Below are 20,452 nucleotides of genomic sequence, written 5' to 3' on the forward strand. Positions count from 1 at the left end.
TTATATTACTTTCATGGCTAAGGAGTCTCCTCAAGGGGAACTTGTTGAGTATCAAGCCAAGGCTGAGCGTAAGCCATGGCAAAGAAATATTCATCCCATCTTTTGCAGACCTTCTTCAGCTCTTAAAAAAGGTGTAATAATGCTGCAAACTTGCTTGCCTTTCTCTTTGTTTTGTTCCTAATTTGATAGTATATTCTTATATCCCGATTATCATTTCTTGAAATATTTTCGAATTTAAATACATATATTTTGTTGAATCATATGCGGCTTTGTTTTTTGTGTTTACTCCTCTGTTTTTTTTTTTTTTTTTTGTCATCTGATTCTTATAATCTAAAACAATTCCTCGAATGAATGATATGTGTTTCATCTTTTCTCTAATTGCAGACTGATGGTGTCGTTGAGCGCTCCCAATTCCCCAGCCCCCAGGCCAGGTGGATTAAGTAGTTTGATGAAATATTTAACCTTCTGGAAGATTTCATATTTTTATAATTTAGAACTCTACTTATGTCTGTCTCTGTAAGGTTTGTAATGACTGGGTGATTAATTATTTAAAAGCAGTAAAGACACTTTTTTTATTTATTTATTTTTATATGTGGCCTTGCCTTCTTCTATAGATGTTGGAGAATTTTTTTCTTCTTTTTTTTAGTATAATCAGTTAATTGTGACATAATCAAAGACAAAAAGAAAAATGACGAATGATTTAAGCAGCAATAAGAAAACGAGGTTAAGTGAAAAAGAAGTGGTCACAAGGCTCAAAATAGTGTATTTAAGAATTAAAACAAAAAGAAGTAGTCTTTTGAAAACAATCTAGACATCAGGATAAACAAGTGTCGTCTTGGAGTCGTCATCAACAAAGATCCGCCCAAAGCCTTTCACGCCCCATTCCTCTCCCCAACTATTCTGAATCACAAAGAATAGTTTACCGTCTTTAGAACTGCATGCCCTCCTATTTCTTCATCTTTCAATTATTTAACGCTTATCTTGTAGATTTTCTGGAAAGCAATAAAATTTAGTTAGTTCCATTAATTAATTATTCTTAAACAAAGATATATACGGATAGTTACTAGTTGAATCTTCACTTACATTGCCAAGGGAATAGAATAATGGGGATGTTATATCAAAAGATATGACAACCGGGGAGATATCAACTTTTGACCTGATAAAATCCGCTGAAGGACTTTTCTCGATTGAAAAGTTCCACTTGCCATGATATCCAGTCTCTCTCCCAGCCTCGATAATTCAAGTTCATAAAAAAAAAAAAAAAAAATGAAACTAAATTATTTTGTGACAAATTGAACCAAAGTTTGAATAAAGTCAACTAGTATATTAAAACTAGAAATCACAAGAGAAGAAGAAGAAAAATTACTGTATTACGAAACAAAAACTGAACACTTCTGTGTGATACGGAACAAGTAATTAAGTACCTTTGTAAATCCCGATTCTTTAACCTTAAGCACTCCCTGAATTGCTATATAATTGATAGCATCTTTAAGATTCTGAAGCTTCAAGGATGATGAGCTCGTTCGTGGGTCTGAGTTTTGTTTCATCTTCAAGTTCACCACTAGATCTTCAGGAAGGAATTTCTTCCGATCAGCTATTTTCTCTCGAGTTATGTTGTAAATAGCTTGGAGAAGGCGTGTCAACGCTATGGCCCAACAAATCGCTGCACAGAAAAATTTGGTAGCCACAATTTTAATACTCTCAAACCGCACTTATAAAAATAAATATCATAAACAATTAATCAAATTAAACAAACAAAAAAAAATTTACCTAGCGTTTGCTTCAGAACATAGTCAACTATATATGAATCATTCCTCCAATCTCGAGTTATTATGCTTCCATCTCCAAATTCCGTAACATATAAAGTCAGATGTCAAATAAAGTATATGCATGGATAGATATAATAAACACCAAATAATCAAAACTAATTCGTTTCTAATAACATGCATTTCTTATATTATATAGTATAATAATATTAACATATTTGGATCTTAATTAATTACCCCATCGTCACTGCAGGAGGTTCGATGGGCCCTTTCTCCCTAGCAGCAGCAGCTTGCTTCTTAATCTCATTGGGTATTTTAGGCGTTTTTGGTTTGCCGCCTAGCTCATTCTTACCCATATTTCCTGCAAAATTAACAAATTTCAGTCATTTTCCACCCAAAAAAAAAGCAACATCAGAGAGGGGCGCACACAAATTGTTTTGTAAAAATTAACAAGGAAGAAAATTATGGAAGGGTTAAAAAAACTGAAGAAATGTTTTTATATTAAAACCGATCAAACACATCATCTATATATATACACACGTTGATCCAAATTAAAAAGAAATAAAAACACGCAAACGTACACTTAGAAAAACCAGTTTCTCATGTAATAACCCTATTTGGTACTGGAGAAAGCAACTCGATCAGCTGAATAATTATCTAAAAAACATATTCTTGTTTCTAATTAAACTTGTCATTGAAAGGCTCAAACAAAATGAAGAATTGTTATCCCTATAAACCGATCAAACACATCATCCATATATATTATTACACATTGAGCAAACAAAACACACACACACACGAAGAAAAACCCCAATTTCTGTTGGAATTCAATCTTTGATTAATCTTCAAATTGGTAAATAGGAATATTGAAAGAAGAAAGTGATGAAGTTGTGACAGAGATCGTAGCAAAAGAGAAGAAGAAACGAGAGAAGGAGAAGAGACAAGTGAGAAGATTTTTGGTTAAGGAAGAAAAGAGAAATGGAGTTGGGCCAGATTTCACATTAGCCCATTAACATAAATGGTTTTGTTATGTTTAAAAGACCATAGGTTTAAGTTAAAGAAGCTCAGATATATATAAGTGTAATGTGTATAATCGAAGTTATTAAGAAAGTTTAAGAAACAAAGTGGTTAAACCTAGTACTGTTCAACATGGTATCAGAGCTGTTTGATCTTGGTGTTCCTGAGATCTGAAGAAACGTACAAAGATTCACATGGAGAAAATGTTAAGACCGAGGAAGAATACAATGTAATATTTGCAAAAAGTACAATCACTATGAAGACAAGTGTTACCTAAAGATGCGGTACGAAACTCAGTTCTCCTCCAAGCAATTCAGGCCAAGAAGAGAGTGCTTTGCTTGCGGGAAACCTGGGCACTTTGCAAAAGATTGTCGGACTAAGCATCACCAAGAGAGGCAGGCACAAATTCACCTAGAAGAAGGAGGGTTATTCGATGTCACACACAATGGAGAACAAGCAAATGGTGATGAAATGTGGTTGATAGATAGTGGTGCAACGAACCATATGACTAAAGAGGAAAAACTATTCACTACCATAGACAGGTCAGTTCAAGTTTCCATTAGAATTGGAAATGGAACCAGATTGATGACCACGGGAATGGAAGCATCACAATAATGACAAAGAAGGGGGTAAGAGTAATTAAAGATGTTTTCTTGGTCCCAGAGATAGATAAGAATCTATTAAGTATACCACAAATGGTAAGGAATGGATATCAAGTGTTGTTTGTAGGGAGCAAGTGCATAATTCACAGTCCAAAAGGAGACAAAGTTGCTGAAGTAGAAATGGTAAGGAATGCTTATCTGCTGCGAATGGAACTCGCTGAGGAGAGTGTGAGTATGGCAAGAAAGGAAAACTTGTCTGAATTATGGCACAAAAGGCTTGGACATTCAGGTCTACACAATCTACAAAATTTACAAGCAAAACAGATGGTCAAAGGCTTACCAAATTTCAAAATCATTCAAGAGGTCTGTGAGGCATGTGTCAAGGGGAAAAAATGCAGAGAAGAATTCCCTAAAATATCAGAAACAAAAAGTGAAGGAGTTCTAGATCTAATCCACACAGATGTATGTGGACCAATGCAGACACCATCATGTAGTGGGAGCAGCTACATACTTACCTTCACAGATGACTACCCTCACATGTTATGGGTATACTTTCTGAAGACGAAAGCATAGACATTTGCTACCTTTAAGAAGTTCAAGATTCTGGTTGAAACTCAAACATGCAAAAAGATAAAGGGGATCAGATCTGATAGGGGAGGTGAATTCAAGTCAGATAAATTCTGTAAATTTTTAGAAGATAATGGAATTGAAAGGCAGTTTACTGTGGCATACTCACCACAGCAAAACGGAGTTGCAGAACATAGAAATAGGACTCTATTGAATATGGCAAGGTGCATGCTGAAAGATAAGAGAATACCAGATGAGTTTTGGGCTGAAGCGATCTTCATCGCAGCCTACCTCCAGAATAGACTTCCCACTAAAGCCCTTAATCAGAAAACACCCTTGGAAGCATGGAGTGGCCACAAACCGTCAGTTGGTCACCTTAGAGTATTTGGGTGTATGTGTCATGTTTTGATTCCTGCAGTAAAAAGAAAAAAGCTTGATGATAGGTCTGATAAGGCTGTATTTATGGGCTACAGCAGTGCTAGTATCGAGGGATGTTGTTTTTGAAGAAAACAAAAGTTAGAATTGGAAAAACTAAGAAGAATTTAAGGAGAAACCTGAGATTCAACCTAACACTGCTGGTACAACTGTAAGGCCTAACAATGAAATGGAAGAGAGAAATGAAAGAAGCTCAGAAACAAGACCAAAGACAAGCGGTGGAAGGCATTAAATCAGTCCTATACCGTTCCAACTAAGTGAAGGAGTGCCAGAAGTTGGTAGCTCATCTAGAGTTGTTCACAAAGTAAGAATGTTGAGTGACGTGTACCAAGAAGCAAGAGTACAAGAAGATGAAGCAAACCAAGTTGAAGAGGCATGCTATCTTACATGGCAAGAACCTGCGTTTTTTGAAGAAGCCATAGTGGACCAAGATTGGAGAGGTGCAATGGATGACGAGATTGACACTATCAACAAAAATGAGACATGGGATTTAGTGGAGAGGCCTGCAAATAAGAAGTTAATCTCTGTCAAGTGGATATACAAGACAAAAACTGATGAGTGTGGCCAAATACAGAAGATAAAGGCAAGATTAGTGGCTAGAGGATTTACTCAAACATATGGAGAAGATTATGGGGAAACTTTTGCTCCGGTGTCAAGACATAACACCATCAGAACTATTATATCACTGGCTGCACAAAACAATTGGAACTTGCATCAGATGGATGTTAAGTCGGCATTTTTGAATGGAGAAATCACATAAGAAGTGTATGTGGAGCAACCACCTGGGTATGAGATAGAGGGAGCAGAAAACATGGTGTACAAACTGAAAAAGGCTTTGTATGGACTTAAGCAGGCTCCAAGGGCCTGGTACAGCAAAATTGACTCATTTTTCATGTCACAAGGATGTTAAAGGAGTGATTGTGATGCTGCAACATACACACAGGAGTGTGGAGGTGAGATTATGGTGATCAGTCTATATGTAGATGATCTCATCATTACTGGGAGCAATGAAGACATGATCAAAGAATTTAAAGAAAAGTTGAAACAAACCTTTGAGATGACCGATTTGGGAAGACTCAAATACTATCTAGGTTATGAGATCACCTACACAGGAGAAGGAGTGTTCTTAAGCCAAAGGAAGTATGCACAACAACAGTTGAAAAAATTTGGGATGAAAAATTGCAAGAGTGTTGCAACACCACTGTTACCACAAACAAAGTGTGTAGAGGAAGGAAAAGAACTTACCAATCCTAAATTATATCGGAGTATGGTGGGAGGACTTTTGTATCTTGCTGCCACACGACCAGACCTTGCGTTTGCCGCATCATATCTATCTAAAAGCTTGTCACAGCCAAGAGAGCAACACCTACAAGAAGCAAAGAGAGTGTTGAGATACATACAGGGAACAATAGATTATGGGTTGAACTTTAAGAAGACAAGTCAGGTGGAGTTGGTTGGTTATTCCGACTCAGATTGGGCAGGATGTAAAGAAGACATGAGAAGCACTACATGGATGTGTTTTACAATGGGCAGTGCCATGTTTACCTGGCAAACTCAAAAACAAGACACTATCGCTCAATCAACAGCGGAAGCAGAGTACATGGCATTGAGTTCAGCTACAAATCACTCAGTGTGGCTGAAGCGCCTGCTAGGAGAATTGAGGATCGACACTAGCAAGGCAGTTCCAATCTATTGTGACAACACCTCAGCAATTGCAATTGGAAGAAATCTTGTTCAACACAAGAGAACAAAACACATTCAGATACGGTATCATGTCGTGAGAGAAGCAGAGAGAGAAGGAGCGATTACTTTGAGATATTGTAGCAGAGAAGAACAAACTGCAGATATACTTACAAATCTTCTAGAAACAAGGCGGTTTGAAGAACTTCGACTTAAACTTGGGGTGACTCAGAATCCTAATGGAAGGGATAAAAGCAAAAGAAAACTCACTGAAGCTTCTCCAGGTGAAGCAAACATGCACAAGAAAGAGGAAAATAAATTCACAGAGATCAATGGAAAAGAAAAGAAATCTGAGAATGAAATTAAAGAAGATCAATCGGTGAAGTCTACAGAAAAAGGAAAACAAGTGATGAGGGAGAAAATCAGTGTACCACTAAGTTATGGTGACATCATAAAAACCAAATTATTCAATAACACGCAATTTATTTAAAAATTTAGAGTATTTTTACTCAAATTTACTAATAAACAGTTTAAATACTTCAAATTATTGAAAATATCTAAAAATCTGAATATTTTAGACACTTATATTATCAAAATTATAACTATTACTAATATATTACTACTATATATTAATAATGTGGGTATATTCGGATACCCATTCGGATTTCGGTTCGGATCGGGTTCGGGTACGGATTTTCGGATTTAGAGATTTAGAACCCGTTTAGGTATTTTACAATTTCGGATACGGATTCGAATCGGATCTTTTGGATCGGTTCAGATCAAATGTTCGGATCCATATATTTTGCCCAGACCTACTACTTCACGGCTCAATTCTGATAGAGCAAAGCATCAATCATCTTACTACTTTATTGAAAATTCTTATCTTTTTATTAAGTTTCTGCGTGTATTATTTGTCTGTCTAGCTAAAATTCCATGTCTTTTTATCTTTTTGCAAAATTATTGCAAATTCGAAGCATCTTGAAAGTACATTCTGTGTAGAACAAATGCAAAATTATTGCAAATTCAAAGCATCTTGAAAGTATATTTTGTGTAGAACAAATGCAAAATTATTGCAAATATGAAGCAAATTTAAATTGGCATGTAAATTGAAAAAAATAAAAAATTTTAGCTGAAGGAATTATTATACACCATAGAATTAATTTGTAATATAACAAGGCAGTAGCGAATTATATATAATGAAAGTCAATAACCGCAACAACTACGTCTGTCTCGTGGTTGATCTTATGAACTGAGCTGCAATTTTCACTAATATTCCTTGCATACCAATTTTCAATAATACTATCTAAGAACATAAGTAATACCATATATCAAATTTTGAAAATAATACTATGTAAAATTCACTTTCGTCATTTATTTTGTAAATTCAGAGCATCTATGTAAATTGTTTTAAAAAAAAAACTAACTGAAGGAATTATTATACATAATAAAATTAATTTGTAACTTAACAACGAAGTATATTTTATTCTGTTTATCTACTGCCATTTCTCTCTCCATATAAACTTGGGGTCATCTGATTTTGGTTCACCTTTAATTACTTTTGTACTACTACTCTTAAAGTTAATAGGAACAAAAAAATCGATCAAAGAATAAATAAATAAAGAAATAAATAGAAAGAATTATGGACGTAGGGACACGGTTTTAATATAGAGGTATTGAAAAAGCAGACTAACTTTTGTGATACATCATACATATATACCAATTTTTACGAGGGACAAATTGTTGCAATTTTTATCATAGTTAATGACCCAGCAACATCATCAAAACTTATATAGCATGGACCATGGTCTTCAATATATACTCCATCAATTCCTAAACAAAAAAAAAAGTAAGAGAGAGAGAGAGAAAGAGAAAGAGAAAGAGAGAGAGAGAGGTGTTTGTTTTGTTGATCGAGTGAGTACTGTGAGTCAAGTAATGGAGCCCACAGAGATATTTTACCCTACTCAAGAAAAATGATATTTCTTTTTAAAATAATTAATCTTTTTGTTGTTCCTTTATATAGCCCTCTCTGAGAGCTCCATTACTAAACTTTGTAATCTAGATTTTTCTTCTGGACCAAAAAAAAAAGAAAAATCTAGTCTTCTTATTTTGTGATGAGTGATGAGTGTCGTTCTCTTCACCTCGACTTGGGTAATGATTGTATTCGAGGTGCCGTAGCTCGGGTTTGTTTCTTTTTTTTGACACGTTTTTTTTTTTTTTTTTTTCAATTTATGTTTTTCATCTTGTAGTGTGTTGTTCTGTTTACTCATAGATGTATTTGATCGGTTTCTAGGGGATATCATTTCTTTATTTTTGTTTTTAACCTTTCAATAGATCAAGTTTAGAAACAAACTAAGAACAAGTTTTTTTCTGAGATTTTAGTTAGCTAATTAGTTCTTCTCTCCCTTAATTCTCATTTACTTTTTCTCCGGTACCAAATAAGTTTTTTGAGAACTGAGTTTTTTTTCTTTTTTTTTTAATTTATGTTTTCCTTTGTGTACTGTGTTCTTTTTGAAATCAGGCGCTTCTGCCACCAAATAAGTTTTTTGAGAAAAGATAAAACCCAGTTTCAAAAAAGAAAAAAAAAACTAATTCTCAAAAAACTTATTTAGTACCGGAGAAAAAGTAAATGAGGGTTGAGGGAGAGAAGAACTTAACTAACTAAAATTTCGGAAAAAAAACTTATTCTTAGCTTATTTCTAAACTTGATCTATTGAAATGTTAAAAACAAAAATAAAGAAATGTTATTTCCTAGAAACCGATCAAACACATGTATGAGCAAAACAGAACAACACACTACAAGATGAAAAACATAAATTGAAAAAAAAAAAAAAAAACCGTGTCAAAGAAAAGAAACAAACCAGTTTTCTCTCTCAGCTGGGTATCCTTTTGGGTGAAGAAAAAGTAATGAGGGTTGAGGGGTGAGAAAAGAACTCTTAGAGAGGGCTTTTAGTGTTATACTATAAAGGAACAACAAAAAGCATTGGGATTAATTATTTTAAAAGGAAATATCATTTTTCTTGAGTAGGGTAAAATATCTCTGTGGGCTCCATTACTTGATGATCCATCGACTCACAGTACTCGATCAACAAAACAAACATCTCTTTCTCTCACTCTCTTACTTACTTTTTTTTTTTTGTGTAGTATTGTATTTTCGATTGCTTAATAGATAAACAAAACTAATTAACATTAGTTTTTTTTTTACCTAAAGCCTCATGCATTAATTTACGTTGGTATATGGTTGATATTTGTTGATACGTTTAATTAGGGCTGGCTATATATACTCTTTAAAAAATGAAATGATACTTATCAATTTAACCATCAGTAATTTTGAAACACCAACCTCACTCACTTGGTGCTTTGATACCACATTACCACACCACTTTGCATGGGTCGGCTTTAATTGTATACGTAATAATCATATACTCCTCTTTTTGTATTTTTCTTTCGGCTCTTTTAGTTATATTGTTACTCTTTTACATGTATTTTATTTTTGTATCTCACAGTAAGACACGAGATTGGCTGGCAAGCAATTCCGATATATTTATGTAACCCTTCAATTACAACATCTTTATATTTAAACTCTTATTTTATTTTTTATTTTTTTGTATAGAACAAATGTAATAATATTCCATATCTTTTTATCTAATTTTGTATAGAACGAATGTAAACTTACTGTAAATTCAAAGCATCTATGTAAATTGATTTTTATTTTATTTTTTAAAAAGAAACTAACTGAAGGAATTATTATACATAATAAAATTAATTTGTAACTTAACAACGAAGTATATTTGATTCTGTTTATCTACTGCCATTTCTCTCTCCATATAAACTTGGGGTTATCTGATTTTGGTTCACCTTTTAGGTTTACTTTTGTACTACTCTTAAAGTTAATAGAAACAAAAAAAATCGATCAAAGAATAAATAAATAAAGAAATAAATAAATAGAAAGAATTATGGGCGTACGGACACGGTTTTAATATAGAGGTATTGAAAAGGCAGACTAACTTTTGTGATACATATATACCAATTTTTACGAGGGACAAATTGTTGCAATATTTATCATAGTTAATGACCCAGCAACATCATCAAAACTTATACAGCATGGACCATGGTCTTCAATATATCCTCCATAAATTCCTACACCATAGTCTTCTTTTGTTATCTATTGACTTGTTCCTCAAATTTTAATATGTTATATAACTCTGAAAAGACATTCAAAGCACCCCATACTGATCTTATTGTATTGTATATATGGCATTTATGTAAATAGCTTAAACGTAGAGGTGCATAGAGTTAGGGGTTTGCTTCTGAGATGTGACATTTCCACTTTCGCCATCAGAAACTTTAAGGTAGTTTTTCAAAGCAGACAAAGAAAATTGTCAAAATTTTGGGCTTTCTTTCAAACAAGTCTTACGTGCTTTGACAATGTTTATGACCACTAATTATGACTCACTTAACCATTTGTAATATTGTTCATTTCTTGTAAACGCGTATATAGTTCAAATTATATCCAACGTCAACAATTCCTTCTTCTTTTTTTTTGTGGTTTTTCCCCAATTTAAATCAACACTTACCATGTGATTATAATTACCAGCTGTTGTAATTTACTGGATATATATATGCAAGCTTCATTTTTGATGGATAAACGAAACTGAGTGGAAGGTGTAGCAATTTTTAATTAGTATTCCTTCCTATCGAAATGGTAAGAATTGAGCTATAGTTTCTTTCCCTGTTCTAAATAACATTTTACCTCATCCTCATGGATCATCTATAGATATTGATAGGAATGTTTAATCTCGTCTGGAAAAAAAAAAAAAAAACTGACTGAACTTTTAACTAAACAAAGGAGAAATAAATTATAACAGAGACTAGCGATATTTTTTTACTTTGTGCGTTGGTAACATATTGCATGTGTTGACACATTATTGACACATTATACAGAAAGTATCCAGCACACAAAAATGAAAGAATGGTTGAAAGCTTTAACTTGAAGTGAAATTTAATTAGTAAAAATACTGATCAGAATCTTTTTCACATTTTCTACTAAAATTACAAAATATTAATTGATATTTTTGTTTGTGGTGTTGGTGGGCTTAATACTATCATCCATGTTCTTTACAGGACCTAATTATTACATAAGTAAGACGATCACTTCTCGAAAATAATTGAAACTGAGCTAAAACTTATATGTAAAAATTCACTTTGTGGATACGAACCTTTATTTAGCTAATATATGAGGAACTAATTAATAAACCATTCCCAACGTATGTTACATTCTGACATTTCAAATTAACCCTTGCAACTTTTTTAAGACTGAATTAATAATGAAAAAGGGGTTAGTTTACAAAATCTGAGAGAAAATAAAGTTTGTCATATGGAATAATGGAAAATAGTTAAACTTTTTTTTTATCCACGAGTAGAAAAATCACATCCGCAAAAATGCAATATCATAATGAGAATCTCTAATACTATATAAGACAATTTGTGACAAAAAGTAATATATAATGGCATTTTGGTAATTAGCCTGCGTGCAGAGGTGCCTAGGGCCCTAGAGTTAGGGTTTGATAGAGACTTGATTTTGAAATAAAGAGAGGGAGAGAGAATAAATTTTTTGGCGGCGAAGCTCGAGATGACAAGGCGTGACCTTTGTAGCAGCAGGATGGATGCATCGAGACTGGGATTTCAAAAAATCAAATTACAAGTTTACAACTGCTATTATAATATTCTTTTGAAAGAGCAACATGTACTGTGTTGATTCGTCGATGTAAAAAACATGAATAAGCTGATATGATGATGACATATTTTTGTTTCTAGCTAGCGCACAGCTTTAATTTTTTTAACAGGCTATCAATACAAATCTCTGAAATGGGCAAAACTGCAACATACTAGTACTCTTTTTTTTTGGTTTAACAATATTTTTTTTTGGCTTTTTGCTATGACAGACCAACGGATATTAAATTGACGAATCACGATGTCTTATTGCTGCTTTGTTTCCATTTTTGTATCTGGTTGCGTACCTTAAAAACGTTTTGCGTGTTAGATACAACTTGTTTTAAAGTCTGGTCAACACAACATACAAAAATTAATTAAGAAAAACGAAAAATAAAGAAAGACAGTAAAAATAAAAATAAAAACAAGTGATGCGAGGGGTATGATTATAAATAGTCAATTTTAGAGGGACACATATATTGATTTGGAAGAGGGCAAAAGATTCTAGGGTTGGTGGCTCAGCTTTACTGAGAAAACTGATGATACCATTAAAACTGAATTTCTACATTTTTTTTTGAAGTCAATTATATTATATAGATCCCAATGCCAGCACTGAACCGCGGAGCTGGGTTATTTATAACAAATTGCAAACTCAAATTTTGAGAATTAATTCTGCTCCGACTGCCAAATTGAGTACTACTTAACGAATAATCTGTAAATGAACTGAAAGTTCTGGTACAATAAAGTTATCAAAACAAGACAAAAATCAAATAATGAAACCAGCGGCGAATTACTGATAGAGAAATTAATTGACTCAATTCAAAGTTGAAAAAGAGTAAGGCAATCATATTAGAATGATCTCGTACTTATTTAAACATATTCGTGTGTGAAAATTTACACTTCTATAATATGGTATGTTACGTTATGTTAATGTTCCACATGAATTTTGATTGACGTTTTTCTGCAGATTTTTTAATAATGAGGGTATTATTCTAGTCTGAAATTCAGTTAGAATTTTCTGATTGGATATGTCTTTGTTTTTATTTAAGTTTAACAATAATTCATTTGACTTTTTTTTTTTCTGTTATTTCTGGGGGTTTATGCTTTATGATACAGTTCTATTTTAATTACTAAAACAAGAATATTGATTTTCCCTATTATTCTAGTTCGGGTTCGATATACTAATGCAGTCTTTGGCTTGATTTATTCTCACTTCCCTCGTCCCAACAAATGACATATAATTTTTTTTTTATTAATCAATTTGCTCTTTTTATCTCTTTATTTTTTACCTATTTTTGGTCTATTTTTGTACTATATGTATATACTTGGTTACTTGCTTATAATAATAGTACTTGTACTTGGTTACTTATTTTTTACTTTTGCTCAAATGATGAATTTTTCTCCTAAGCTGAACTTAAAACGGACCATAACTATTATATGTTGTTGATATAATCATCAAAGATATGTAGTTTATAACTTTTGTTTTTTTATCATCCTCAAGCCTGAATAGTTAAATTTGATCATACAACATGGTATTAATATTCTTATAACTTGTTTTTAACTTAGTAGAAAAAGAAGATTGAGACATATATTAGTTTTTAAAAATGTAAACCCAAACATAGATTTTCTGTCTGCTTCCACTTCCCATTAGGCTTTGGAAAACGATGATATGTTCTTCTTTATAAACTGGGACATTTGATAATAGGCATATTAATGTATTTTCTGAAATTTTGAGACGAAATAAAAAACTGGCCCTTTTCAATTTAGGATTAAAAATTGCGACACCGTTGTCTCGCTAATTTTGTAACACTTCTCTACAGAGAGAAAGGAAAAAAAAAAAAAGAGAAAATACGATGGTAATTTCCAAAAACCTAATTATACTGGGCCTTATTAGTCTCATAAAAGCCCAATATGATTCAATTACCCGTAAAATTAAATTATTATTCTTCGATAGAACCCACCCAACGATGCGTTATATCGCCGGAGCATCCGTCGTACTCAATACCTCTCCGTCTCTACTGTTTCACTGCCGTATCCGCCGCCGTAAACTCGCTGGCCGGAGATTGGTGATGAATTCCGTGAATTCGCGTTCTCAGCCGAGGGAATCAGACGACGGAATCATCTCGGTAGAGGAGTGGCGGAGATGGGGTCCGGTGTCTCCATTCCCAGCCGCGGTCAAACAGATTGTGAATGATTTGAAAGTTCTGGAGTGCAAATTGGATTCTCCGATAGAGTTTGGTGGAAATGGTGGCAAGTTACAGGTAATTGCCGGTGACCATGAATGAAACCTCCTTGTTTAGTGCTTACATTACTCATTTCTGGATCTTGCTATAGTGATTTGAGCTGTGGTATCTTCTGAAGCTCTACGAGTATAATGATTATATCGTCTTTTTGTGGAATGCTACTGGTTTCTTCCTGGTTAATATGATTTGGGTTGATCTTTGAGCTCTTAAGTGTTAGAGTGAGGTTATAATACTTCTACTTATGTGCAACTAACTATCACAGGGACCCTTTGGTGCATATGAAGATAAGAAACACAGGGCTACATATGAAGCATTAGATGACCCGGAGAAAAAGTTTCGGTTCTTTTCTGCTCGACAAGTTGCTTGCCGGCTGCTTGGGAGCAGGGGTTATTTATGCCAGAAGGTACTTCCTTTTACTGTTTCTTGAATTGCTTTATTTGCCATGAATAACACAACTCATTATTTTCTGAATATATGCAGTGTTGGCTTGCTATGGAGGACTGCATGTGTTCTTATATCAAGCCGTGTGGTTTATGGAAACAAATACGTTTTTGGCTTTATATGCATCCTAGGGTTAGTATTACACCAACCAGTCTCGGCTTTTCGAATTGAATCTGTACCAGTGCCCAACTCCTATGGACTGATAGGCTGTTTAGCTGTTGGCAGGATTTTCTACGCCAGAACAACACGGGCAAGTTATTGTGGCAGATATTTGGCGTCCAATCCGCTACACTCTGCGTCTTTGGAATTGCTGAAGACGAAGAGATCATGTGGAATGAATTCAAGCGTGCAGGTGTTTCATTCATCTAGTCTTAGTTGTTATACTTGAAAAGATGTCACTCAAAATCTCTAGTTGTTTTGCTAAAGTCTTGTATTTTTGTTCTGATGGATGCTCAGGAAAAAACCGAGTCCGTTGCCTCTATCCCAATCAGAACTCGGAAGTTACTTTCTCGGTTAAAGACACTTTTGGTAGTTCGGCTTCAGATAATCCTGCATCCATGGTAAAGATTGCAATGTTTTGACTATAGGCTCTCTGTTCTTCTATCGTTGCTTATTTCAAGCAGAAAAATTCTTAGATTAGGTTGTGTAAGGATATAGACTGAAAGACTCTACACTTTGTATATTTCCCAGACAGATGAGGATAAAACTCTGCATTTCATTTTGCTTGATGGCACCTGGAACAATTCTGCTGCAATGCTCAAGCGTTTAAAGGTACAGGGCTGATCATTTCTCACATGGATTTCATCTTTTTCCTTTCTCTAAAGAACTTGCTTAACGAAAAGACATTTGCTTAAACTCATATGTAGGATCACGCAAAGTCAGTATGGGGAGATGAAGATCTTCCTTGTATATCTCTTGCAGCTGGGGATCCGCAATGCATAAGCTCCGGTAAAAATAGTCTCAAACCTCTATATTTACTCATGTTCCTGGTCCAATCTCTCTCTGCCAAAATAGTGCTCTCCTTCCTCATTTGATCTTTAAACGTACAGGCCGCAACCATCATGGGACCGGACTTGCACGGCTGCAGCAGCAATTGGACTCCTATCCGAGCTTAGCCTTCTCCCACAGTTAAGCAGTTATGAGTTAGACAAACAAGCTGATGCGGTCGAGGAAGGTTTGGTCATATTACTGGACTCGCTAACAGGACGTCGCTTAAGAATGGGCAGGTCCATAACTCGTAAAGGCAGAAACACCATCAGCATTTGCTAACAACAGAACCAGTCGGGACATATAACGGATTTGTGGCTGAGATTTTATTACATCATATACCAAGATCACTTCATGTGTCAAGTGAGTTCTAATGGTTGAAGCAAAGAGTTTTGTAACCTTTTTGGACCAATTTCTGTAATGGGGATCATTGAAACAGCAATTACAGACAAGCCAGAGAGGGTACACCTAAGTTAGGACAACGCCGCTGCTTCAAAACAAAAATTTTGATCTTTTTATTATGTCATCAACTGAAGAATTATCCTTTTGTAATATCAAAATTGAGTTTTATAAGCTTGAAAAATGTCAATGGTGTTGTTTCACTAGGAAATTAATTTGTTCATTAGTTGATTCACAATTGATATTTTATTTTGCTTTATAAATCTCTTAAAAACAAAAATAATTAAATCTTGCATGACCGGTGGAGACAGTTGAAACAAACCCATCCAACACTCCAATATCATATTCATTTTACTTTGGTTTATATTTCGTGACTTTGTTTTCTTGTCTTTACCTCTCTCTCTCTCCTTTTCTCTTCCATAGTTAAATTCCACAGTTTAAAACTCTATAGAGATCCAAAAAAAGAAGAAAAAACTAAACTGATGGTGAAGTTAACACAGAGATTGGGTGGGTTGGTACTACGACTTGCGGCATTTTGTGCCGCATTAGGAGCGGTTATCGCAATGATCACTAGCCGTGAAAGGTCTTCCTTCTTAGTCCTCTCCCTAGTAGCCAAGTATAGCGATTTGGCTGCGTTCAAGTAAGTTTTTCCTATTTGGCGTGTTTAACGAGGATATTGAAAAGTACGTGCATGCTTATGCATACATGTGTGCGTCTATCGCAGGTACTTCGTGATTGCAAACGCGATTGTGAGCGTTTATAGCTTTCTCGTTCTCTTTTTACCAAAAGAGAGTTTATTGTGGAAGTTCGTAGTTGTGTTGGACTTGGTAAATTATCTCTATACTACATCTCTATGCTAGCAACTTTTTTTTTTGGTACCTAAAATGTTATCAAAATACATTATAAACGGCAATTAGAGGAGTGCTCGAAATATAATTTTTTTGATATAAACATACTAATATAATGTAGAATTTGTTAGAATCATGATTATATATTATTGATTCAAACAACTTCTAATGATCTCTGTTATAGCCTAACTTCGATAATATGTTGTTTAATCAAGTTTTTATATGTAAATGTTATAAATTAACCGTAAAGATGGTGACGATGCTGCTGACGTCGAGCTTATCAGCGGCAGTGGCGGTGGCACAAGTGGGTAAAAGAGGAAACGCAAACGCAGGTTGGTTGCCAATTTGCGGCCAAGTACCGAGATTCTGCGATCAGATAACCGGAGCTTTAATCGCCGGTTTAGTCAGCATTGGTTCTTTACGTTTTCTTGCTCATCTTCTCCATCCACCATGTAGTCGATCCTTTTCTTCTTCGAAAAACATGAATCGAATAATAATTTTTCTTTTTTTTTAAGGATAAATATTCATAGAAAATATATGTATTTTTTTGGGCTTTTAATGTTGTTCATTTTTTGTTTCTCGCTTTTCTTGATCACTTAAACAATTAAAAATATATTTATTCAATATCAATATGACAGGATAATATGACTTCTTTTTCTACTAAGTTAAAAACAAGTTATAAGAGTCTTGTCGTATGATCAACTTTAACTATTTAGGCTTAAGGATGATTAAAAAAAAAGCTATAAACTACAAATCGTTGATGATTATATCAATAACATATCACAGTTATGGTCCGCTCTAAGTTCAGCTTAGGATAGAAACAAAATTTAACTATTTTTCATAATTCCATTTGACAAACTTTATTTTTTCTCAGATATGTAATATAACCCCTTTTTCATTATTAATTCAGTCTAAAAGGTTGCAAGGGTTCATTTGAAATGTCAGAGTGTAACATTTGACTAGAACGTTGGAAGTTATTTATTAGTTCATATTAAGTAAGGGTTCGTATCCACACAAAATAAATGACGAAAGTGAATTTTAGATATAAGTTTTAGCCTTGTTTCAATTATCTTCAAAAATTGATAGTATTAATGAAAATTGGTATGCAAAGGAATATTAGTGAAAATTGCAGCTAAGTTCATAAGATCCACCACGAGACAGACGTAATTGTTGCGGTTATTGACTTTCATTATATATAATTCGCGACTACGTTGTTATATTACAAATTAATTTTATTGTGTATAATAATTCCTCAAGTTAGATTTTTCTATTTTTTTCAATTTGTATTGCTTAAAATTTGCAATAATTTTGCATTTGTTCTACACAAAATATAGTTCAGATAGCTTTAAATTTGCAAGAATTTTGCAAAAAGATAAAAAGACATGAAATTTTAGCTAGACAGACAAATGATACACGTAAAAACTTAATATGTGTAGTAGTTTAATAAAAAAAAAAAGAATTTACACTTCAGTAAATTAGTAGGATGATTGATGCTTTACTAAATTAGAATTGAGCCATGAAGTAGTATTGAGTCAGTCATGCAATCTAATACCTTTTAATTAGAAAAATCCAAAAGTTTAGTTAACCATTAATTAATTAAGTCATATTTACACTTTTCATCAGTTGATTTACATAATATGATAAACTAAGATTATTTTCTTTAAACTCCAAAAATATATAGTTCCGGAGAAGTATGAGAATTTCAAATTTTGATGTTAACCATAAATTATCATTTGAGACTTAGCATCACTTTTACAATCTTACATACTAATTGGTATTGTATCATTTAGGAATTTGCATCGGTTTTAGAATTTGGAAAGGTATTTTATTATTATCTTGTACAAGGTGTAATTCATCTGAGTTCTTTTCTCCAATACCAACCAAATAGGGTTACTTGAGAAACTGTTTTTTTTTTCTTTTCTTTGAAATTGAGGTTTTTCTTCGTGTGTGTTTTGTTTGCTCAAAGTGTAATAATATGTATGATGTGTAGTTGACCGTCTTTGATGACTGTCTTTGGTGTAGCCATAGGCAACAATTAGAACTGCGTGTCCCCTACTTCGTCAGTTTCATTATCTCGTAAATTTTTTCGGAATCAATAAAAAAATTAGTTAATTCTATTAATTAATTATTTTAAGACAAAGATATATACCAATATCCATTTGAATCTTCACTTACATTGCCAAGGACATAGAATTGGCCACCTATATCAAACGATATGACAACTAGGAAGATATCAACTATCTACTTGATGAAGTCGGTGAAGGACATTTCTAGATTGAACAATTCTACTTGCCATGATATCCAATCTCGCTCCCAACCTCGATAATTCAAGTCATCATAATAAAAAAATGAAACTAAATTGTTTTGTAACAACTTGAACTAAAGTTTGAATAAAGTCAACTAGTATCATCAGATGAAAACCAATCAAACACATGCATGTATATATTTTACAATCATTAAGTGGTGAGAGCAAAATATCTTTCCCTGTAAAATAAACATATACATTATATATTTTCTTCAAATAAACAAATCCCAAAGTCATTTGTTAAAAAAAATTGCAATATCAAAAGGCTGTATAAAATAACACACACTAATTTATTGTAAGAATTAATGAACATAAACATAAAATTCTGTATATGATCACACCTTGTACAAGATTATAAAACATTTTTTTGAATATGTCAATTTTGTTATACCTTTCAAGTGAATACTATTAATTTTATTGTTAGATCAAGATATTGAAATTGTAAAACTGATACACTACAATTTAGTAGGTAAGATTGTAAAAGTGATGTAAAGTCAACTGATAATTTATTTTAAAAAAAAGTTTGAAATTCTGCTTATCCTAAAAAAAAACTAACCTGAATTTAATTTTGGAATTTAAGGAAAATTAGTAGTTTCATAAAAATAAAAATCCTTGAAAATTGTCAATATAAAATTTTATTTTATCATAATTAATGCTTAATTTTTCCATAACAAATACTTTGTTGGGAAAAACAATTGTTGCATAAACATAACTACCTTGGGTTGGATGAGACAACAATAATGTAAACCTATGATTAGTATTTTAGAGACTGGGATACTTGGTGTATCAAGTTTAATTAATGGCGATGAAGGTTAGAACTTAGATTTGAGTAAAAGAAAAAAGGTTAGAACTTAGAAGCAAGATAACAAAAACTATAAGATTCAATTCCTGAGATTTTCTTTCATCCCCAAATGTAATAGTACCCAGAAAAATAAAGTAAGAAAGAAGATATGAAAAGGATATTAAGAAAATGTGAGATAGAAGAAAGCATACTGATTATGATTTCTTAAATTATAGTTAGAGCTAATATTTTATCTAAATAAATAATTAAACTACAACTATAAGCCCAATGGGCCTTAGTGTCGTTAAAGCATCATGCCTATTCAAATTACCCGTTCTAATAAATTAAATTTATTATTCTTCCAAACAACACGGTGATATGGGTCGATTGCAACTTCTTATCATTTAACCACTTATCATCATCATACAAGTTCTTGTTGATGAACCTCAAAGAATTTGTATCATATAATGATATAACTCTTGCGGAACAAAAAAAAAAGAAAAAATATTAAAATATATATTATCGTTAGTTGACTATTATATGCATAAAATAAAAGAATTAATGCCTTTATCAGCGAGTGGGTGTTTGAATCATGTTATGAAGTAACAACAAGTGAAACAGAGAGTCGTCCTCCTCAGTGATCATGATTTCCACGCAAAAATTTCATCCCAT

The 20,452-nt window shown here is 33.1% G+C and overlaps 1 protein-coding gene, 2 long non-coding RNA genes and 3 pseudogenes across 3 annotated transcripts; 4 read left to right on the forward strand and 2 right to left on the reverse strand.

The window, feature by feature from the left end:
- LOC104738866 lies at positions 7 to 583 on the forward strand. Its single transcript, XR_759890.1, has 2 exons — positions 7 to 131; positions 385 to 583. It is a non-coding gene; the product is annotated as an uncharacterized LOC104738866 (long non-coding RNA).
- On the reverse strand, positions 700 to 2,122 carry LOC104738867 (annotated as a pseudogene).
- On the reverse strand, positions 4,252 to 5,263 carry LOC104738869. Its single transcript, XR_759892.2, has 4 exons — positions 5,170 to 5,263; positions 4,997 to 5,076; positions 4,775 to 4,890; positions 4,252 to 4,364 (listed from the first exon to the last, which is right to left on the reverse strand). It is a non-coding gene; the product is annotated as an uncharacterized LOC104738869 (long non-coding RNA).
- On the forward strand, positions 5,349 to 8,605 carry LOC109128623 (uncharacterized mitochondrial protein AtMg00810-like). The gene is made up of 2 exons (XM_019235403.1): positions 5,349 to 6,510; positions 8,586 to 8,605. The coding sequence occupies exons 1-2, from the start codon at positions 5,349 to 5,351 to the stop codon at positions 8,603 to 8,605; spliced, it is 1,182 nt and encodes a 393-aa protein (XP_019090948.1).
- Positions 13,731 to 16,057, forward strand: LOC104738870 (annotated as a pseudogene).
- On the forward strand, positions 16,280 to 17,201 carry LOC104738871 (annotated as a pseudogene).

The sequence above is a fragment of the Camelina sativa genome, chromosome 14 (assembly GCF_000633955.1).
Source record: "Camelina sativa cultivar DH55 chromosome 14, Cs, whole genome shotgun sequence".
Classification (NCBI taxonomy): domain Eukaryota; kingdom Viridiplantae; phylum Streptophyta; class Magnoliopsida; order Brassicales; family Brassicaceae; genus Camelina; species Camelina sativa.